This window comes from Parasteatoda tepidariorum, chromosome 6, assembly GCF_982258835.1.
Source record: "Parasteatoda tepidariorum strain Cologne lab strain chromosome 6, Ptep-v5.0, whole genome shotgun sequence".
NCBI lineage: Eukaryota > Metazoa > Arthropoda > Arachnida > Araneae > Theridiidae > Parasteatoda > Parasteatoda tepidariorum.
In genome coordinates, this window is record NC_141760.1 from 6,481,598 (window position 1) to 6,505,396 (window position 23,799).

The 23,799-nt window shown below is 25.3% G+C and overlaps 1 protein-coding gene across 1 annotated transcript in view; it reads right to left on the reverse strand.

The window, feature by feature from the left end:
* The window catches only part of LOC107452896 (uncharacterized), a 183,938-nt gene extending 161,384 nt beyond the window's left edge, over positions 1–22,554 (reverse strand). The window contains exon 1 of the mRNA XM_087165357.1: positions 22,190–22,554. Coding sequence (XP_087021483.1) covers positions 22,190–22,390 — 201 coding nt within the window. The 5' untranslated portion in view covers positions 22,391–22,554. The remainder of the gene's footprint in view (positions 1–22,189) is intronic.
* Between the last annotated feature and the right edge of the window lie 1,245 nt (positions 22,555–23,799).

The following is a 23,799-nucleotide window of genomic DNA, read 5'->3' on the forward strand; positions in this document are numbered from 1 at the left end:
TAACAAGTCATGTTTTATTAATCAATAATTTGGCATCAAAGCTGTTATGGTACTTTGCAATGAATTAAAATCTTAAACAAATACAATGAAACTCTTCGCATACGCGTGTTATAAATAAATAATAATCATATTGTTTGAATAAATTGATTAAAGTACTTATTATTGTGCTTAAAAGTTTATAACGACTATTGTAGATCATGCAAGGAAGATACCTCAAGTGCCACTAGCCAATTAAGCTCAAATTTTGTTTGCAGATGGATTTGAAATAACACTTGAATTTATTTCCTTGTCCACTGTAAAACGATTTTTAAATTATAGATTGCTTAAAATAAGAATCTTTACTTCGAATACGCCACCAATCTCTACTAATCGGCAAGCAAAGGTTATGTTAGAACAAAAATTAGTTTAATTTAAATACATATTTTGCGTCTTGTGGTTTGAATAAAAAATAATTTCCAAATTTTTCGCAACTTACAAAATATGGCTACAGAATTGTTCTTATCACAGAGAATTTTTTCATGTATACAATATTTTATTTAAATTTTTTTTATTTTTAAATTCTTACTTTTTAAAGTGAGAAAAATAAACCTTTTCAGCAAAAGATTACAGATGCATTTTCGAAGTAATTTTTTCCGCAATATTAAAAGTAACGCTCACATTATTTTAATCGTTTTCAAACTCATATTTTTTTTTTACTTTGAAAGAACAAGTTTTAATTTTGAATTAACTATAAATAAATTTAGTGCAGCAAGCAAATACGATTCATCGCATTATTTACCTAACAAATTACTGATTTGATTGTAATATAAAACAAAGAATATGCATATTTTAAAATTTATTAAACTGATTCTATTACTGGAACTATTTATCACATGATTAGAGAAGACTTGATTTTGTCTCTTATTTTACATCCAAGTTTATATTTCTAAAACTATTTATTTCCTATAAGCAAATGAGTTTTAATTTTTAAATTCCTAACTTCAAAATATAATTTTATGTAAAAATTCAGCTTGATTGGTTCAACATACTTGAGGTTCTTCTGTTCTTAAATAATAAAAGTAAAGCAAAATTACAATAAAACTCACCAATTATTGCCATATCACAGAGATACATAATGATGTTTATCATCCTTAACTTTCTTGAATCTAAAGAAATAAAAAGGAAAGATATGAATAAATCAAAAGAAGAAAATAAGTAAAGATAAATAATTATAAGAAACAAAATAAGCAGAATTATTTCAACAAAACTTGGGAAAAAACCTGAAGAATTAGAATTTCCAACATAATCAGAAATAACAAATTTAATTTCTTTCTCACACCGTTATTGCTACATTAAATTTTATTAAGATGCCTGAGTTCACGCATTTGTTTACTACGTGTACAAGCATAAAAATTTATTAGATAATTAAGTAAAATGTATTAAAAAAAAATACAAAAATTATCTCCTACAAACATAACACATATGACTGATATATTTCGAAATGTATTAATTTGTCAAAAAAAGTTCCAGAAACATTGGTATCTACAATACGAAGGTCAAAATGTTGCTTTCTTTATAAAACACTTTTCATTTTCGTTTGAAAACATTGTAAATTGTGCAAACACGTTTTTCTTTTCTTCCTAATTATTAGTTTAAATTAGTTAAATTGAACAAAAAATTACAAAGAAAGTACGTTTTTTTAACAATAAAAATATCTTAATCATAAAATAATAAAATTTTAATAAGTCTAACATGTTGTTTTGGCCATATATATATATATATATATATATATATATATATATATATATATATATATATATATATATATATATATATATATATATATATATATATATATATATATATATATATATATATATATATATATATATATATATATATATATAAACGTGACTCGTTTACAAGACCACGAGATATAAGAAAACAGAATTAGAATGATATTACATACTATATATTATTACACCTTACTCATACGCTATCTAAACAGTATAATAAGTATAGTCACGACCACCGAAATATAATAAAATTTACCGTGTTTTTGGCTGTTTAGGAAATAACAAAAAGCTCGGTAATTTTTATCGAAAAGCGAAAAGGTTTCGGTAAAATAAATAATTAAATTTGATTTTATAAAGTGTGATAAAAATTTTATAAATAGGGTAATTTTATCATGGTAACTTAAAGTATGGCAAAAAAGAATTTTGCTTTTTATTTTCTACAAAATGTGTGGCAATAAGAACTAAAATTTTGAAAACCAGAATTTTCGATAAACCGCTACCGTAAGAACGCCAGAAATGGCATTATCATGCAGTACAATAATCTTACCAGAATTGTTTTCTCCGTACAAGCAATTATTACTCATGTATTAAAATAAAGCGGTAGTTTCATTAAAATTCTATCGTAGGATATAACATAATAGGGACTAATTAACTACTATTGCAGTTGTGCTAGACAAGATAAACGTACAGGGGGGGGGGAGGATTTAATCAGTATCGTAAAACTTTTCAAAGATAAACGAAATAGCGAATCAACAAAAAAACACACCCAAAAAGATAAGGATTATCGAATGTGTATTTGATAGATATATATTTAAAGATATTTAAGAAAAATACAAGCACAATCTGACTCATGTTTTACAGTGCAGTTAGTTACGAACTTTCAGATTCATATAATTCAGTTTTATTTTATAATAACTAAATTATAATTAAATACGAATGCATAATTAAATACGAATGCAAAATCTTAGCTAACTTTTAGAATCACATGTTTCTCAACTTATCCAGTAAATGTCTTGCTTAAAAGTAACTGCTGCCACAAGAGAGAAGAAAAAAAAAATACACCTGAACAGACAACAAAACCTTTTTATACCGAGAAATCACAGACAGAAACGGCCGAAACAAAAATTACTAATTTTCTAATAATAATTTCTCTCTCAGAACCTTTCAGTAAATTAAAAATGCTAATGTTGAGATTTAATTTAGTGCTAGATAGGAGGGAAAAAATTAATTAAAAAAAAAACACGTTAAGTTTTAAATAAAATGCCATCACTGTATTTTTTGCCAATATTTCTAAACCAACTTTAAAACTAAGCTTTGGGAGCAAATATTTTTGCCCGATTCAATATATATTATGTAAAACTTAAAATTTTATTTGAAATTGTCATAGAATTAATTTACCTTATATTCTTACCTACACTGTAAAAAAATTTCGGACCAAACTACAGTAAAATCCATTTTCAACTGTAAAAGTTTACGGAACAAAAAATCTGATATATCGTAATTTTTATTGTAAAATCACTGGATAACTGCAATTAAATGTCACAGTAAAAATTATAGTATAAATTTTGTTGTAAAAATGGATTTTAGGTAAAACGGGTTTTATGGTTGCCGCACTCAGGGTACTAGTAAGTATTACCGCAATTTGATCTGGAATTTTTACAGTGCAACATATATGTAAAATTGTCATATAATATTTCAACATATTAAATTCTAAACACATAAATATGTTCAAAAAGCCTTAAATGAAAAAAAAATTGTTTAGGAGATACATTAGATTACATCGATAGATAAGAAATAAAAGAAATTAAAGACACATTCAACATAGATAATGTAAAACAAATTTAAAATTTAACTAAACCTGTAAATGTCCGTGCTTTAATAAAAATCCAAAAACAAGATTTATCAACTTGGACATAAATTTAGATAAGATCAGGCTAACGAATCTGTGGACGAATTAAACAGATGCGTAAGAATTTTTAAACTTATCAAAATTACGAATTTATATTTAACTGTAACAACAATTATTAATTTAAATATTGAACAGAAATTATTACTTCTAGAAACACAGAGTTTTAGTTATCTGCCATTAATAAAATTAAAATTTCTCTTTATAACAATTGTTACAACAAAATTTTCCGTACTTTAAATACAAATTTAAATTAATAGCAACAACTACAGTGAATTTTTTAAATATATATATATATACAAGTGCAGCAAGTATACACTATTGAGTCTTAATAACTTTTAAAATTAAGTAGAAAATATATTTTTTTCCCAAAACGATTTAATCCGTCGAATTCTATTTTAATATTGTTCAAAATACTCGAGACACCATAAGTTGTGCCTTCCGAAGTAAAAGAACAAAAAAAGATGACATCAAATGAAAGTTAGAAATTTTAAAATTCAAGAATACAAAGATATTTTAATTTGAGAAATGAGCTTTGCTTTAGGGAACTGAAATGAAGACAAGAAACCGGGCCATTAATGATCGTCTGCTTATTCAACGGTACGATTTCTTACTAAACAATAATCGAGCATTTTTGAGTTACGAAACTCTTCACTTGACTTTCATTATTTGACCTCTTCCGAAGAATAGTTTTAAGAGAGGAAAGTTTTCTTTGAAGATAGTTACATATTTTTCACATTCTATTCTGTATTCGAAAGCGTATTATTTTTATAATGTCTAACAATAATGAATATAAATATTTATAAGAAAAGCACAATAAATGCATAACGAGTTATTTTGAAATTGGAGAGCGGATTTTCATTCATAATTAATTATAAATGTCTACATTTTTAAACTCCATTTCACGATATACGTAATGCAGTATTTCATAATAATAAAATAAATGAAATATGTAATTTTAAAAAGTAAGAGAATATTAATAATATTTATATTATAAAATTAAATTTCATAAAAAAAATATTCTTTTTTATCCAGACAAATTTATTTGAGCTAACGACATTATAAGTTGAATTTTAAAAAACGTCGGTTTAAAAAAATTCATATAAATTTTTGCAATACACTCTACAACCAATCAGTATAAATGTTTTGCACAATTTTTATCATATTTCAGAAAAAAAAGTCAATTGAGATAGATTTCTAATAATTTCTAGCATGGAAAAAAAAAAGAATGGATATTTATATTGAATTTGAAGGCTTAAAAAAGCAATATAGATAAAAAAAAAAACTTCAATGTTAATGTTTTCATTTATTTTACTTATAAAAATTTGTCCCGCAGTGGACTGATCGTTAAGACACGGTTCCCAGCAGATCACCAAAGTCAAGCATCACTGGCTACGGTCAGTGTGCGGGTGGGTGACCACTTGGATCAGTCTGCGTAGGGACCGAGGGTGTGCGGTATTGGTCCTCGTTAAACTGTGCTACCGTAAAGTGCTCGACTTCACGCGAAGGTCGTCGGGCTACCGAAGCGGGGGTGCCATCCCCTCCGCAGAGGATCAAAATTGTGATGGCATGTCTTCGGATCATCCTCCGGGATGTTTCCCAGACCGTCGCCAATAGCCCATTGTGCAGCTCTAGTGCGACGCAAATTAACAACAACAACAACTTATAAAAATTTAAAAAACTTTCAAATCATTATACATTTTTTGTCACTTTGAATATGCAATAGAAGCACAAAATTCAGAAATGTTATAAGAAACACATATTAGTACCATCATTCTTTGGTACGTCACAGAAATTTTGTAACTTACCACTTATGACGGCACACTGTTAGAAATTTCTAGGAAAAAATAATTACGTAACAATACTTTAATTACTTTATAATTACTTTAATTGTAATTTTAAAATATTCAAACAAAACAGTTCAGTAAACTGTTTTTCTCACAGTTAACAGTTTGATAAGATATTAATCAAACTGTTAACTGTGAGAAAAACAGTTTGTTAACTGCTTTCACATTATACAGTTAAACGATCAGAGTTTTATCGCACCAACTAAGCCCACCTAATGAAGCCGCTTAATTTCCCGCAAATGAGTACATATTACAGCCGAAAGGGCTAATCTGTCATTCTCATGACCAGCAGAGCTGGGGTTCGAGTCCTACCGTAGACATCACTATTTTTATTCCGTTCTCTTAACATTTGAAAAATTTCCAGTCCTGCACTCTTCAATGCCCATTATCTAACAAAAAGCCTAGTTCCCAAGTCCAGTTACACTATTTTTTCACGGATTTGAAACCATGTTACTCGTAAATGGCAAAAAAAAACATATAGTTTTGTATTTATGGTTCTATAACCATACTAGTTGTTAAGTTGCAAAGCCGTAAAGGTAAAAATTGTTCCTTACCATGAATTTTAAGCTTAATCGGATGAACAGGCTGCTGCTGGTAATTTTATAATGAAAATTCCAACAGTGTACCCGTTTATAACACTAAGGCTCTGATAAAACTGAAACATATGTAGACTATATAGTTTTGATTGTGGTTTTTTCGTTTTTCTCCAACGTAAGCAACATTTAGCACAACATTTTTCTTATTTTCGGCATTAATACTTTCATGTACAGTATACTAAGTCTTTTGTATTATATATTTCCACGAGAACTGTTACCATGCCTTACTTCAATGCATTAATTAATTTGCAATATTGTTATGGGGGACACTCATAACGCATCTGTGAAATGCTAACTTTCAAATTTTAACATTTTTCTCAGCAAAATAAAAAAATAAACAGATTAAATGAAATATTTTTAAAGCAACTTTTATTAACCAAAATAATAAATTACAGATTTAAAGATAATTAACTAGTGTTTACAGTCCCTTTCTAGGAAAGATTTTAATAACAAAACAAAAGTCGACAGAAATCACTTTTTTGACAAAAATTACTTTCTAGTATTTTTTAACCAACTTTTTCAACTGAGGCAAAAACTTTTTATTACAGAAAAAGTGTGCTTTGAACACTAATGGATTGAAGTTAATTTTAGGATTCTATTGATCGGATTAGGATTAAAAAAAAAAAAAAATTCTTACTTCTTTAACAACTTGTTTTTTTGAAGACATCTGCTTAAATTTCATTAGAAACAACGTTTTAAAAACACAAATAGTAGAAATTTATTAAAAAAGTATACGCGTTTCGATGCCACAATGTATTCGATGTCTTCATCAGTAATATAAAAGGCACTAATGATAAAAACAGAGATGATTAAAATCCGGCAGATGTTACACCATACTAAAAAAGATAAATATACAGTTAAAAGAGCTAAAGAAATTAATGATTTCCAAACCTCGGATAAATAAAGTATGGTCATTACCAATAGAGTTTTTGTTTTTGTCAATGTAGTAATTCTCTCAAAAATTTAGGTCAACTAACTGAAATACATTTATGCATGATATGAGGTGAAGAAAAATCAAACCTATGGCCATCTGTCCAGCGAATTTCGCCATGGATGAACGGTGGATTTCTTGGTTGTTGATGTAGCCTTGATAATTTCTGAGCAGAAGCTTGAATTCGCGTTTAGTTCCATGTATGCCAGTTCACATTGGTATTAAATTTTTTTATATTTACCAGTCATTAATGCATTTAATTAGTTGTTTGAGGTTGATAATTAAATTTCTGACATCGTAACGCGTATAGGTTTTTAATAAATTTTTACTATTTGTAATTTTAAAACGTAGTTTTTAATGAAATCAAATTCCCTTATAATGAATAGTTTTCTTCATTTCTGACTTTCATTATACTGATGATTACCATTGTGACATCGAAACGCGTAGAAGTTTTTAATAAATTTTTACCATTTGCAATTTTAAAACGCTATTTTTAAAGAAATTTAATTTCGTTATGAAGAATATCTCTCGTAATTTCACACTTTTAGCTTTTATGAAGTTGTAATAATAAAAGTATTCATTAATATAATATTTCATATTTGTCAATTATATATATATATATATATATATATATATATATATATATAATTGACAAATATGAAATATTATATTAATGAATACTTATGTATATATATAATATATATATATATATATATATATATATATATATATATATATATATATATATATATATATATATATATATATATATATATATATATATATATATATATATATATATATATATATATATATATATATATATATATATATATATATATATATAGAGAGAGAGAGAGAGAGAGAGAGAGAGAGAGAGACAAATATTCCTTGCGCACATTAACTCTAAATAATTCCATTAATTTTTAAAAAAAAGTTTTACTTAAATTAATTAATCTGATCCATGAAATAAAAGTTAAATTCAAAACTTGAAAAAGAACGAAAATGATGTTAATACTGCAAGTAAACTGAAAATATCTATTCAGAAACTGAAAAAATAATGTTACATAAATGCATAAACGAATATTAGCTAGAAGCTATATTTACGTACTTAAAACAATTATGAAAATTTTTTCTTATAAAAAAATATGCCACTAATTTAATCAAAATTGAATGAGGTTGATTGAAAAAAGGCATGACCAAAAAAAAAAAATTTTATGAAAAGGGGAAACGGAAAGATAAAATGCTTTTTCCAAAAACATTTTTCCCTTCTCCTTTGAAAGACAGGTCTAAATAAGTAAACAAATTTTAACATTAAAAAGTGCCTTTAGATAAAATATACATATTTTTTCAGCATTAATGGTGGGAATTATTTGATTATTAATAATGATTTCGAAAATAACATATTACGTAACTGTATAATTTCATGTTATATTATAGTTTTGTAATTATAGATATGCCTAAATAAAGTAAAGTATAAAAATGTATAAATTATATTTAAAATTAGCTAGAAAAATACATCTTATATTTAATTAATAATAGATTGATAATGAATAAAAACTAGTTTTTATCTTAGATTATGCTATATAAAACTATGAACAAACATGTAGTAAAATAGTATATTAGATAATTATTCATAGTGCATTACATTTAAGTAATCAGAATTTATTCAATTGACAATATTATGGCATGATTAATAGTCTGTTATAATAAATAACATTTTATTAATAACATTTAAGATTTTTGCATTAGAAAATTGTCTCAATTACAAAAATATAATCTTGGGAAATTTACATTATTTATTTTATAAATCAAAACAATAATATTACAACTAATAAAGATTTTATATTTATTAATAATAATTAATAGTATATTACACTTATATTCATAATAAATAGTAGTCATTATGAATTTATAGAAACTTATTATCTGTAGTTATAAAAAAAAATTCAATAAAAGTTTGTCATAACATATTTATTGTACTTTTATAAGTTTTCATGTAATACATATTGAGTTGATTGATAAATTTGTATTAATGTTTAACCAATTCATTTTACATAACATTGAATAACTAATAATTATATAACCAATAACAGCATAATGCGTTTTTAACTTAATTTATTTTACGCCGTCGCTACAAATTCGCTTAAATAAGTCAAAACAACCTAATACATATAGTATTTATAAAATAATAATACTTGATTAACAATGATAGTAGTAATTTGAAATAAATTCATAAACATACTTTATTAATAGTAAAAGTTTTTCTTGAAATAATGAAGTCGAAGTTAAAGAATAAAATAGCGCAGTAGACTGTTTTAAAATTGTATATTTCCCAGTTTCCAGTATAAATTATACAATTTAAATAGCCAATTGTACCTATCACATTGAAAAAAAAGAAACTATTCTTATAAACAATAGTGAATCTAAGCCTTTTATGGCACTCTCTCGAAATATGTACTAATCTTCTTTGTTATAATATTGTATATCCATTCGCAATTTCCCTCTGTACAGCGAGAGTTTTCAATGCCGCAACTGCGTAAAAAAATGACCATGACCTAACTGTGATATTATAAACTGCAGCAGCTGGAGTTTATTAACCTCTGTAAAAGAGTTTTGAATTATGTAGTACAATAATTTTTGTTTAAATCAATTTAAATACGTGTATATTTTTAATGTGTTTATATATGTTTTTCCGAATGTGTTTATTCATATCATGTACCCTTAGATACATATATTTAAATAAAACTCAATACTTTTTTTAATATTATACGCTATATATTGACTGTCACGAAAAAATTTACTTTCCAAACAGTAAATTAACATAAGCAGTTTTTAGTTTAAATTCATCAATTTCAGTAAATTGTTTTTCCAAAATTTATATTAAAGTGAGGATTTTAGAAAAAAATTTATATATCACACTTTCATATGAAATATATAAATAAAAATAAGCAATAATTCCATTAAAAATAAAAACAAACGCAAATTTTGAAATAAATCTGTTAGCGAACTTGATAAACTATATCATTCAGAAACAATTTGACAAACTATGCTAAACAAATTCAGAATAACTCAGAAACGTTACTTAAAAGACTGTTATAGACAAGACTTCGAATAAGATTGTTAGTTTTAAAATGATATTTATCTCAAAACAAATTACTTAAGGTTGATTTACATTATATTGCTAAAACTTATTAAGGCTATATAAAGCTATAAGGAAATGACGTAGAAACAAGAAAAACGAAACAACAGAAATACTTAACCGTCTCGTCTTTCTTTATGCAGTTATAGCCCATGATCTTAACTATATTCCAAAAAGGCTGATCTCTAAAATAATAATGACCAGTTGTGAGTGATAAATAAATTTTCAAAAAAAAAAAAAAAAAAAAAAACAACTTTAGATTGCTTTTGTAATGATATTTAATTACAGTTTATTTATTTTTTGTTTATGTATTCTACCTCATTACAGCCACACCAAACTTCAAACTTTCTTTTTCACGATACTTCATAATATTTTAATACATTCCGATAGTGAATTCACTATTATAGTTTTATATTAATAAAACTATTATGAAATATTATTTAATGTAATTGAATAGCACAAATTTAGTTATATTGGATCTGCTGTTTTAAATCCTACCCTTCCAAACCATTAGCATACAGATATCATCCATTTATCAACATCAACCTATTGCCTTTGTTAATCAGACATCAATAAATAAAAATAAATAAATAAAATTTATAACATTAATACATATTTGTTTTTTATTTTGAGAATACTTGACTGCTCTATAACAAAATATTCGTTTATTAAGAATTAAAGACAAATTTAAATTCTTACACACATTATAATTGAATTTAAAATGTTCAATATTTTTAAATGCAAAAATTTGTTGATAAAAAAAATCAATTTTCAATCATTTTCGATCAATTTCGCTTACAAAATAATAAAGCATAAAACTTTAAATACAAAGTTAGTACGGAATTTTATTATATAATACCGCAATAAGGCAGGCAGGCATAAAAACCAAACATGAACATACCAAGTTGAAGTTATCAAGAACTTTTTGCTAACAAAACACTATATTAAAAACAATATTTTCGGCTATTTTCAAAATTATTCAGATGAGCTTACGTCCAAAAATAGTGAAAAAGCATCTGATATCATTCTTAGTTTATATTTGAAGAGGAAACAATCCTACTTGAAGGCGATTTTCCAATCCAGAGGCGTTTAACGCTCCGTCCACCTGTTTAGCATTACTTTAAATTAAAAAAAAACTCGATTCTTGTCATTGTTTTTGTTCAGGTAACAAATTTTAAAAGAAACAAAAGCTTGCAGCATAATTGGGACGAACTAGAGCCAGATTAAAATTTCCAAAAACGAGAGCGAATCATTAAGGGAAGTCGATAGAACAATAATGCTAAAACTTACCTTTCTTGATGTACCTTTTCCAAAAAACGACTACTTATGACATCGCATTGAAATTTTGGGGGGATTTTATGTCACTTGCATGCTGTGATAATGTTTTAGCGTTAATAGGAATAAATTTTGTGTTTTGAAAGATTTTCGATGAAACTTTTTAAAAAAAAACTGAAAGTTCACAGTTCATAATTTTTTTTAAAAAAATTCTGTCGAAGATTCGTCTTAACAGTTATCACAGAGTAAACATGTAAAATCTGTCAAAAAGAACTGAAGCAATATCTTGTTTAGATGCTGAGAAGGTCGCTGGATTGTAAATTAGCTACCCGGATATTGAAAGAATTATAGTAGTCACATTATTCCTATTGGATCAATAATTAAAGTTTTAAAAACAAGAACGATAAAGTTCACGTTTTTCTCACCACTTTTGAAATTTCTGAAAAATTAAAATGATACGCCATTTTAAAAGGCAATGGTAATTAAATGTGCAAAAACAAACTTAACACTCTAATTAATTAACTTGATAAACAGAAGATGTCGGCATGTGTCATTAACAAAAATAATAGTGTTTAATCTTTCTTCTTTTTTTTTGTCCTAACTCATTGTTGTAATGCTCCACATAAATTGTTGTGCTCTAACTCCTTTGCAAAGTTTGTCGTACCCTAATTTTAAAGCGGAACACCGCATTTATGTCGCATCGTCATGGAAATTCTTAAATTTCTTGAAAACTTCCGCTGAAAAAATATTTGCAACTTAAAAAATACATTTATATGACTAATCAATTAAAAAAAAGTATTTATAATGCCTTCCTTCAAAATGAAAACAAAAACAGTGGTTATTTTAAATACTATACTCTAAATAATAGATATTCGGAATAGGTTTGCTTAGAGTTTTATTTTTGCCATTTGAATGAAAAAATAAGTGTTAATGAAGAGAGAAAATGATTCTACAACTAACTAGTTTGACGATTGTGCAAAATTTTAAAAAGTGGAACTGAGTGTAATCATAGAGATATAGGAATGCAATGAATAAAAACATTTAAGAAAACTAATCAAACGATTTTATAAGGAACAATAGAAAAACTAAGAATTCTAAAATTTGCCAATTTTATAAATTCGTTATTTAATGAATTAAATTACACCCGAACAATTTGCACAATTTTTTACATTTTCAATGTAATTGTTATAGAAAAGCAATGAATGGAAAAAATTTAAGAAATAAATTTTAAAAAACATCTGATTTTTTAAAATTTTTTTTTTTAATTATCATGTTTTGTTAATGCATATATGAGACATATAAAACCCATTTAATGTAGCTTACTATTATATACATGAATTAATTTAAAGCAAAATTTCAAGCCTAATTTTCATGTAGACGTACAGAAAATATGAATGTAGCGAATGATATTATTTAAGAGAAAGAAAACAATGTTTTAAATAAACGATTTTATAAAAAGAAAATTCTAATAATTCAAATAATTCTGTTCTAATTACCAACTTTCAGTGTGGAATAAAGTGAGGCACATAAATACTTGCAGCTTATTATTACACCACAAGTTTGCAAATTTTATAACTTGCTTTTAATATAATTCTGTAAACTGAATGCCAACCCATGCTTTAACATAGATGTAAAAAAGTGTGTTTAAAAATTATTGCAAATGTAAAACAGTTATAAATCAATTTTAATGCATTTTTCATTATGTTAAGTATTGTATTATTGCCTTACAATGCTTAACATAATTGATTAGATTTAGCATGCAAGTTAATGTAAGAGTAAAATCTAATTCTAATATATTTCTTATTAAAAATATGGATGCAGCGTTTTCCTACTCTGAGAACAGAAAGTATGGTCAAAACTATCAGAATATGGTAAAATTAACCGTGTTTCTGGCTCTTTGGGAACACCAAAAAGCAAGGTAATTTTCATCGAAGCGCTTTGATTATGATTTTGGTAAAATTAACAATAAAACATGGTTTTATGGTAAGTGATATAGTTTGGTAAATGTGGTAATAACTGGTAGTTTTATTGCGATATTAGAAAAGAGCAGAAAAACCATTTATTCGGTTAAATTTTCTTTTCAGTTTTGTATTTTTTACTAAATATGTGGTAATAAGAACTAAAATTTTGAAAAACTGAATTTCCTGTAAACCGTTAATGCATGAACGCTAAAATTACCAAATGAATGGTTTAAATAACGTATATTTTGGTTTTATTAACCGGAATTATGGTTTTGTTCACCAAAAATATCATTACCATACAGTGCGGTAATTTTACAAGAATTTTTTTCTCCGTGTAAATACTTTAACGATAAGAAACACTAATAACAATCAGTAATCTTAAATGAACAATATCTAGCGCAATAATCGACAATAACTAGTAAAAATCATTGATTGATCGTACGTTAAAACAATACATAGATAAATAAAACCCTGACAAAATCATTGATATTGCTTTTCCTAACTGAACTAAAATAATAATTTTTTAAATGCTGTTATAACAGATCAAAATTACATAGATAAAAATACATAATAATGTAGCTTCCATTGCTCATATAGTTAATTTTTTTAGTTTATAGTTTTCGATTAATTAAAAGTCAAACTGTAACATTTAAAGTGATTTTGTTCAATATGCTACCATTTCCAAAAAAATAATAAAAAAATTCTACGCGCAATGGAAACTATAATACTAATGTAAAAATTTTAAATTTTTAAATAAATTAGACAAAAATTGAAGTAGGTATCATGACTATCTTTGATAATATATGTTTCTCGACAATTAACAGTTACAGTCACAGTTCACAGTCAAAGTTTATTTTATCAAATATATGTTTATTAAAATTATACATATATTACATGTTTTATATATTGTATTATACTATGTAACATAATCATATGTATTATTAATGTAGAAATTTTATGTCCATAGATTGATTATAAAAATTAAAATTTTCTAACAAATTATGTTATAAAAACTACAAGTGGTGTTTCCCTATAAAAATATGAAGACAATTCTTCCTTTTTTAAATGCTTTTGCAAAACAGTTATTTAATAAAACCTTTTTTTTTTCTTTTTTTTGAAACTGTACAAACATTTGTTTCTATTTGAAATTTAGACAGTTATAATAGGAAAAAAGTCAAATTAAAAGAACGTCATAATATTTAGAATGTATTTAGGCTATGAAATTTGAACACTCGATTTCAAGTTCAATAACAAACATCATGTGCTGAAATTGTCATTTAAAAAATTTTTTAAAAATAAATTTAATAATGGTTGGAAAAAATTTTGACAGCGAGTGGTTATTTTTAGAATTTTATTAACGTAGAAATTTATTATAGAAATAAAAATTAAACTGATAAGAAATGTATTGCGCAAAAATCATTTCCCCTACAACTAATTATGTTTAGCACAAAAATAAATATCTCATCGTTCAAAACTAAAACAAATCATACAAGGAAAAATAACCTAATTTTTATGCAGAGAAAAAAAAATTCTAGTAAAAACGCTGAACAGAAATTCTGGTTTTAGAAATTACAATTCTTATTACCATATAGTATTTAATAAAAACTGAAAAACAATTTCATGCCATGTTTTAAGATATGATAAAACCACCGAATTTCGCAAAATTTAAAAAATTATTACATATTATAAGACTCTATTTTAGTGTTAATTTGACCAAAATCATTGCCAAATCGCTTCAGTAAAAATTACCAAGGCTTTTTGTATTCTCAAAGAGTCAGAAACACGGTGAATTTTATCATATCCAGGTAGTTTTGATCATTTTTTTTTCCTCAATGTCTAATATACAATTTTTGACCCTTAATTTTACGTAAATTTATATTTCAAATAATATACTAAAAAGAGCAGTAGTTTTTATCTACTAATAGAAACAAAAAAAGTGAAAAAAAAATAGCTCGTTTACGCCAAAGAATTTACTTTATAGAGTAATAGCATTCAAATTATAGTCGTAAGAATTTAGTACATAAATGCTTATGCTTAGATTCTATTCCAAAATTTCAGTAGAAATTTTTAATCCTGTGTATAAAAATTTTGAAACAAGTATTTAAAATATATACTACGAAAAAGCCGAGTGAGTATAAAACTTTTAAAATTAAAATCAAAATATTGAAATTAAAGTCAATAACTTAATACATTAACGTATTCCATTTTTAAAAAAAGAAACGGATTACAAACAGAAGGAAAAAAAATATTTTAGAAATTTTAGTGTTATTTATGGGAAAATGTCAACTTTATGCAAAGTAGAACATCAAAAATAAAATGAAGAAAACAATTATTTTCTAAAATTGCTTTCTAAACTATAAGTGAAAAAACTTAAAATTAACTTTTAACAGTTGAGGCAGAATAATAATAAGAAAATTAAGCTTAAGTTTGTTAAAGTATTATAAATAGGAGATTAAACATTTAAAAACTGTGAAAGTATGTGATTACTAAATTCAATAAATCAGTAATTAACTTTAAACTACAAAATCGACAACAAAAAAAAAACTGTCAAACAAATCATGTAATAAGCAAATATTTTTTTTTTACTAGTGCGTGTGTTACAAAAAACTTTGAAACACTTATACTAAAAAAAAGCAAATAAATAATTTTACAAGAACGTCACAAAATCTTTGGATATGCCATGTATTACTAAAATACGAATCTAAAACCCATACATGTAAACAAAACAGATACATGTAAAAACAGATATCTGTAAAAAAAAACTCAAAATACTAAAATACACAAGTCAGAAACCATAAAATATTTAACAGAAATGCCACCCAAAACAATTTTGTACACTGAGGGGGAAAAAAGGTATGATTAAAACTACCAGAATGTGGTAAAATGTACTGTGTTTCTGGCTCTATGGGAACACCAAAAAGCACGGTACTTTTCCCGAAGCTCCTTGGGAACAGCCTTCGGTAAAATTAACAAGAAAATATGGTTTAATTATTGTATTGTTTGGTAATAAATGTGGAAAAACTTGGTAATTTTATCATGATATCTTAGAGCATGTTAGTAAGACCATTTATTCGGTTAAATTAACCATTTATTTTGGTTTTATTACCAGAAGTATAATTTCTTTTTATAAGAAATGGCAAGTGCTGTAATTTTACTATAATTTCTTTTCTCTGTGTCAATTCAAATTTCATAATGAAATTTTTGAAAAAAGTGGCTCTAAAAATAAGACGTGTTATATTAAAACCAAACAAAGCTCTATTATTGTCCATGTCTTAAGGGAAACTAGAAATATGCAATACATAATTTGTAAAATATAACGTCTTTACACTCTATTGAAAACAGTGAAAAAATTAAAGCATATTTTAGCATATTTCTCTAAAAAAAAAAGATAAATTTAAAATTTTCTATGCATTCCTCATTTCTATGCAGTACATCATACTGCCATGCAAGAGGAAAAACAACATAAGCTACAAAAAATTTAAAATTGCGATTTTTATATTTTTGGCATTTCTGCACGATAAGATATATTTCAAAAAATTTTCTTACAAAGATCAATTTTCTAGTCAGTTTTTTTGGAATTCTATTTTAGGCGCTGCTACTTTCGAATCGTGTACCACTTACGTTGTTTTTTCAATAACAATGACTACAAGAAAAAAATCATCGATTATTTTATTTCTTTCAAAAAAGTGTACGTCATAAGAGTTTAAAAAATAAAAAATAATTAACAGAAATGTCCTCTAAAACAATTTTACTATTTCATACTTCATTCTAAACAAAATATTAAAAAACAACAACAAAAAATGCGCAATTTATAGCAATCGTTGCCTTAAAAAATACACTTTTAAAAACAAGACGAAATCAGTAAATAAAAAAGTTTTAACTTTTGAGGCAGATTTTAGCAAATTTTACAAAGAAATAAAAAATGTGACACACAGTGGCTATTCTCCAAAAAATGTGACACTTGTATCCTTCGCCTTTATTCAAAGTATTTATTTCAACTGTTAAAGCCTTCCAATTACCCTTTTTAAAAACAATAATTTATTAAGTCATAAATGTTATGACTAACACTTCAATTTGAGTGCGAAAAACGTTAGTTATGACCCTGTTAATGTAAATTTTCTATATAATCGCAAATGATATTAAATAAACACTGCACATATGTTTGTTAATGCTATTAGAAATGTATACTATATTTTGCATTAGACTTTTGTTTTTGAATTCATCAGAAAAATACTGGCCTTTAGTTTACTTATTACTACTGTCCTTGGCAACAAATAATATTAAAACGACATATATTTAATAATTTGAGAATGAATAGTTCGTTCGACTCCATATTCAGGTGAAATAGGGTACATTTTAACAGTAAAATATTTTTGCATTCGAATTAGCTTAATGGTAAAAATATATTTAGTAGTCTCACTACTGTACCTTCTTTTATATGTTATTTTGTTTTAAAATATTAGTTTATGTTTTGCAATCAATAATCCTTCTGGCGACTGATTTAAAAAATTAACTCAGTGGGATTATTATGCCTAACTAGGCTTAAGGAAAATATTATTTTATCATGATTTTGTAGGCACTATTTCCTTTAAAATGTGTATTAAATATTTTTCTTGCCTTAATTAATGTAAATAACAACTCATTCATCTAAAACATGTAAAAAGTGTTACAAAAGTATGTTTCAATACAATTTAGACCAATTTTATTAATACTACTAATTTTTTAAAGTACTTCATAAATCTTGTTTTATACTCTAGAATATCCTACTTTCTGAAGAAACATCCATAACAGCTGTGGTGTAATGTATTGATTTGACAAATGAAAACTACAATAAGACAAATTTTTTTTTAACAAAATAGTTTACCCATTCTGATGTGAAGTACCATTGAAACAGAACTTAACAAAATTCACATTAAAATAGCACCATAATTTGGCTACCAAACGAGTTATACCACATTTCAAATAATAAGTTTGTTTATGTTCAACTAAAAATAGCAATAAATAGTAATAAAAAATAATGTTGCCCAATCACAGACAAAAATTAAAAAAAATTCTAATAGTTATAGGAGTAATAAATTAATTAAGAATATTATAATATTAAATAATATTCTTAATTAATTTATTACTCCTATAAGAATATTATAGGAGCAATAAACTAAAATAGCAAATAAAAATTATAATAGTAATAAATTCTACATTACATAAAATTCCTATAGTAAAAATTCTAATAATCTCAGTAACAGTTGATTTTTTTAACAAATTGTAAATTTTATCAATGGGGGACAGGGAATTTTTCCCCCCTTCGGGCCTCTCAGTTGATTCCAGAGTTTTTTTTTTTCTCCTTTTAATTTCCTTTTCCGCAGTTTTCATTTCCGACTAAGTTAACTTAAGAGGTGACAAAACTTTCGAAAACGAAAAAAAAAAGAAAGTTAAGTTTCAAGTTAGTGAGGATTCATCTCTAATACAACATTTCAGAGCAATTATAAAAGCGTATTTACTTAGCAATTATAAAAAAATCATGATTTTTTTTTGCAATGAAAATTTTTACTTTTGCTATAAAAAAATTTACCTAAACGTAATTTTTATTTTTCCATTAAAGTTTTAATTGACGTAGAAGAATTTAAAATTCTTATTTTAAAAAATATTGCAATTCATCAAAAACAAATAATTTAAAAGTTCGAACGAGATTTTTCGTATTAGTTTCGAACTTTGCCGCATAATTTAAAGCGAAAGTGTCTAATCTATTTACTTCTTACAGTAAAAAGTACTATTTTTACTAAAAAGAAATTTAAATCAAATTAAATCAAATCAATACTAGCTATTTAGATCACGCTTTATGACGTGATTTTTTCTTATTTAAATCATTAAATAAAAAGTATCATTAACATAAATTGCTTTTACGAGCTTTTTTTTATATTGAGAGCAAAAAGTAAAATCTTTCCATAGTAAAAAAAAAATAACAATAAAAAAATTATATAAAATCCATCTTTTAATTATTTATTGTAAAAAAAGTTTATTTTAGATTAGAATTGACAGAAAAATACTAATAAACTTAGCACAGTGAAATATATCTGGTTTTACTAAAATACTTACTTTTTAATATAGTTCTTTGAGTGTAATGTATATCTCGAAATTCGTTTAATTCAATCAATTAACAAAAACCGGGCATGAAGAATTGAATGCATTGATATACATTGCCGCACTTGAATCAATTTAATTACATGTGTAAATATTTCCCAAAAAAATCTAATTAAACATTTAAAAACTTTAAAAAAAAACCTTCAAGTATCCATTTGGTTTATCCTTTTATCAATCACATCATCATCCACTCAATGCAGAAAAAAAATAAGGAAATAATTTCGATTTAAGTAAAAAAAAATTGAATCTTAGGGATTTTATTTATTTTTCAGTAATTTCAGAATTTATTTTAGAATCTGCTTTCAATTATAATTGCAGAACGAAAAAATTTGAAATGTTTACTGAAGAATAAATATTAATAACAACTAAACTAAAACAAAATTAGGCACATAAATACGATTTTTAGTTTAAAATATAAGAATAGAGAATATAAGAATAGAGAATAATGATTAAAGAACTTAAAATTTTAATTAGCTTTTATACAATTAAATTTTTATTAATTTTTCTGTTACTCTTTCTTGTGACATACATTTAATTTTTCAACCCAAAGCAATTTACTTTCTGGCCAATTAAAATAGGTTTTAAAAAAAAAAACTATTTTGTGTGTGTCTATAAAGTAGATATGAAAATAATTTGTTAAAATAAAAGTAGAGATGCAGCAAAATTAAAGATTATAATAATCTAGCCAAAAAGTAGAACAAAATTATTAGTAAATAGTTAAGTTGCTTCAAATCATTAATGAGTCAAATGGAAGTTTTTTTTCTTTTAATAATTAGGAATAATTTTCAAACAAATACATTAAATTTTTGCAAAGAATACTTAAATATGCTCTGAATAAAAAATTTTCGATATTGATTAGAAATTTTAGAAGAAAATTATTGATTTAGAAATTAGAAAGACAGCATAAAGATGTTTATTTTTTTTATTTATTACGAGAAAAAATGTAAATAGGATCGTTTTTATGTTATAAAAACATAGAACAACATGCTAACAAAAAAATTTTAAATAAATAAACGCATCCATTTAAAAATTGTGTATGTATGTATCTATAAGTAAATGTAAGCATTTATTTCTTAACATTAAAACTCTCGAATCTTTAATTTTAAGTACTTATAATTTTGTGTACCTTTTACAAATTGTTAGTATGCAGACAAATAAGGCTAGTCATGATATTTAGAGAAAAATAGGCTAAGTATTTGAAATAGTTTTTTTAAAAAATATGGTTGCCCCCCCCCCAAAAAAAAAAGAAGAAAAGTTTTTTTTTTTATTGAATTATATTACTTAGGTTTTTGTTTACCCGACTTTTAAATCGAACTACGTGAAGAACGAATTTTAAATTGTAGCAATGAAGCTACATTGAAGACAAATAATATTAGAAGAGAAAAAAATAATATAAATTATGTTGAAGACAAGGTGTTTACATAAAAATTGAAAGTCTTATTTCAAAACAGATACGATACGAGATATCTACATTTGTAGCTTATAAATTTTACCTATATGTAAGTAAACAAACGAATAAAAAAATTTTCAATCCATAAGTAAACGAATAAATAAGGTTTTGATATTTCGAAAAGAAATATGATACGAAATCAGGTAACATTTAGCTAACAATTTATTATTTTTATCGATAATCAAGAAAACAATTCATAACAATTTATTATTTTATCGATATTAAGTATTTATAAATTTTACCGATACATAGGAAAAATAGAATATCACTTTTATACCCAATAAAATATTTATACTCGATAATTTTTACATTCAATGTGAAATTCGATAGGAAATTTGTAAATGTTAAGACTATAATTTATAGTTATTTTCATTCAAGATGTAAACGAAAGAATACAATTTTTAAACTCGAAAGAAAATAACTGTATGAAATCTGTTAACATTTAGCTTATAATTTATAATTTTTTATCGATAGTCAGGTAAACAAGTCTTTATAATTTTTACATTCAAAAATAGACTCAAAATCATTAAATATTTAGATTATAATTTATTATTTTTTGCTTATCTATAAGAAAACGAAAAAATATTACTTTTATAATCAAAGGATGTAACGATGCGAAATCGTTAAATACATAAATTATAGTTTAGAAATTTTATCGACGATAAAAATAACAAGTATTTATAATTTTCATCGATACAGAAGTAAACAAAAGAATAAAATTTTTAAATTTGGAAAAAAGATGCGAAATCTGTAAAAATTTAGACCATTATTTAAGTATTTTATCCGTCCATAAGTAAATGAAAGATTCTAATTTTTATACTCGAAGGAAAATGTGAACATCTGTTAGCATTTAGATTATAATTTATATTAATAATTAAGTAGAATGTATTCATAATTTTTAACAATACATGAGCAAACAAAAGAATATAATATTTATACTCGAAGTAAGATCTCTGTAAACATTTATGTTATAATTTATAATTTTTATCGAGTCACAAGTAAACGAAAGAATGCAGATTTTGATACTCGAAGGAAGGTACGGTTTTTAATTTTTTATCAATGATCAGTTTTTGATTTGAAACGATGATCGAGTACACGAAAGAGTATAATTTTTAGAACGAAAATCAAATTGATATGAAACAGAATACAACATCATTGAAATACTTACTTTTACTAAGGGATGGGTAGGAACTATTTGTGACATTAGGTATAACTTCCGTTTGTATTCCAAATGTGGCCCCGAAAAGTGCGCGGAAAGATTCGGCGCCATTCCCATCGAAAGAGAAAGGAGCCCCACGCGAGGAAACAGGTTTTGCCCATCCCGAAGACCCCTCCACAAGGTCAAATATTCTTTTCCACTTCCTATCATGCCTCAAAATTTAGTTCCACGCCTGCCCCCCATCCATATCGTTCTTTTTTTCCATTTATTTATTCCTTTTCTTCCCTGGAAATTTTGGGGGTGACTTCTTTTCATCGTTCAACCACCTGCAACAGCTAAAGCCATCCCCACCCCCCTTTAAGTGGTAGAAAAAAAATCCACAACAATGTAATTAGAAAGGTTGAAAAAAATGCCTCTCCCATTTTTTTATATAGATTTTTTTTTTAATATTGGCACTACCCTTCGCCATCGATTAATCAACCTTGAAAAGAATGAGGCTTTCCCGTCCCCTTATAACAGCGGTTACATCAGACAAATAAAAAAAATATGTATTAAAAAAATTTGCTCTATTCGTATATAAGGTCTTGTTGAATCCTCAATTTGTAGTGCTTAAAACAACTATGTCATAAATATGCTGCTGATTACTTTAAAAAATTCTTGATGAAATGATAATGGTAGACTGCTGAAAAATTTAGAGCGTCTTAATAATATTATCGTACTTCTTTAACCATGACATAAGATACTATGGTTCAACTAGAACGGAACCATGGTTCAATTTAACACCGTAATGGTTCCACGTTGCACCGATTTTTCTGAGTGTGTATATTAATAGTAAAGTGTTGTTTCTATATGTCAGCGTTACGCGGAAAAAAATTTTTGTAGGATTATCGTACTTTATGATAGTAACAATTTCTAGTAAACAAAGTCTATAAAAAAGTATTTTTTTTAGTAAAAAAATTTTTAAAAAAAAAACTTAATTTTGTGTAACAAAACCAAAACTATTCAGTATTTAAACCATTCATTTAAAACATTGAGTACTTTTTCGTTTAAACGTTTGGTCAGAAATTCTAATTTTCAAAAATATAGTTCGTATTGCCACAAATTTAGTAAAAAATAAAGTAAACTTAACCGAATAATGGTTTTTGTCTTGCTCTGAGGTATCATAATAAAACTACCAAATTTTATCAGATATTATAAAACCATATTTTATTGTTAATTTTACCAAAATCATTACCTAAGTACTTTGGTAAAAATAACTGAGCTTTTTGCCGTTCCCATTAAGTCAGAAACTAGGTTAATTTAGCTTTTTTTTCTCAATATAGTTTAATAAAAATAAAAACATAATTCTGATGAAAAAGGCTAAAATAGAAGGTATTTAAACCATTCATTTAGTAATTTTACATTCATACAGTAACGGCTAACAGGAAACTCTGTTTTTCAAAATTAAAGTTCTTATTACCACACATTTAGTAAAAAATACGAAACTGAAAAGTAAATTTAATTAAATAAATGGTTTTTCTGCCCTTCTCTAAGATATCGTAATGAAATTATCAAATATGACCACATTTACCAAACTATATCACATACCATAAAACCATGTTTTATTGTTAATTTTACCA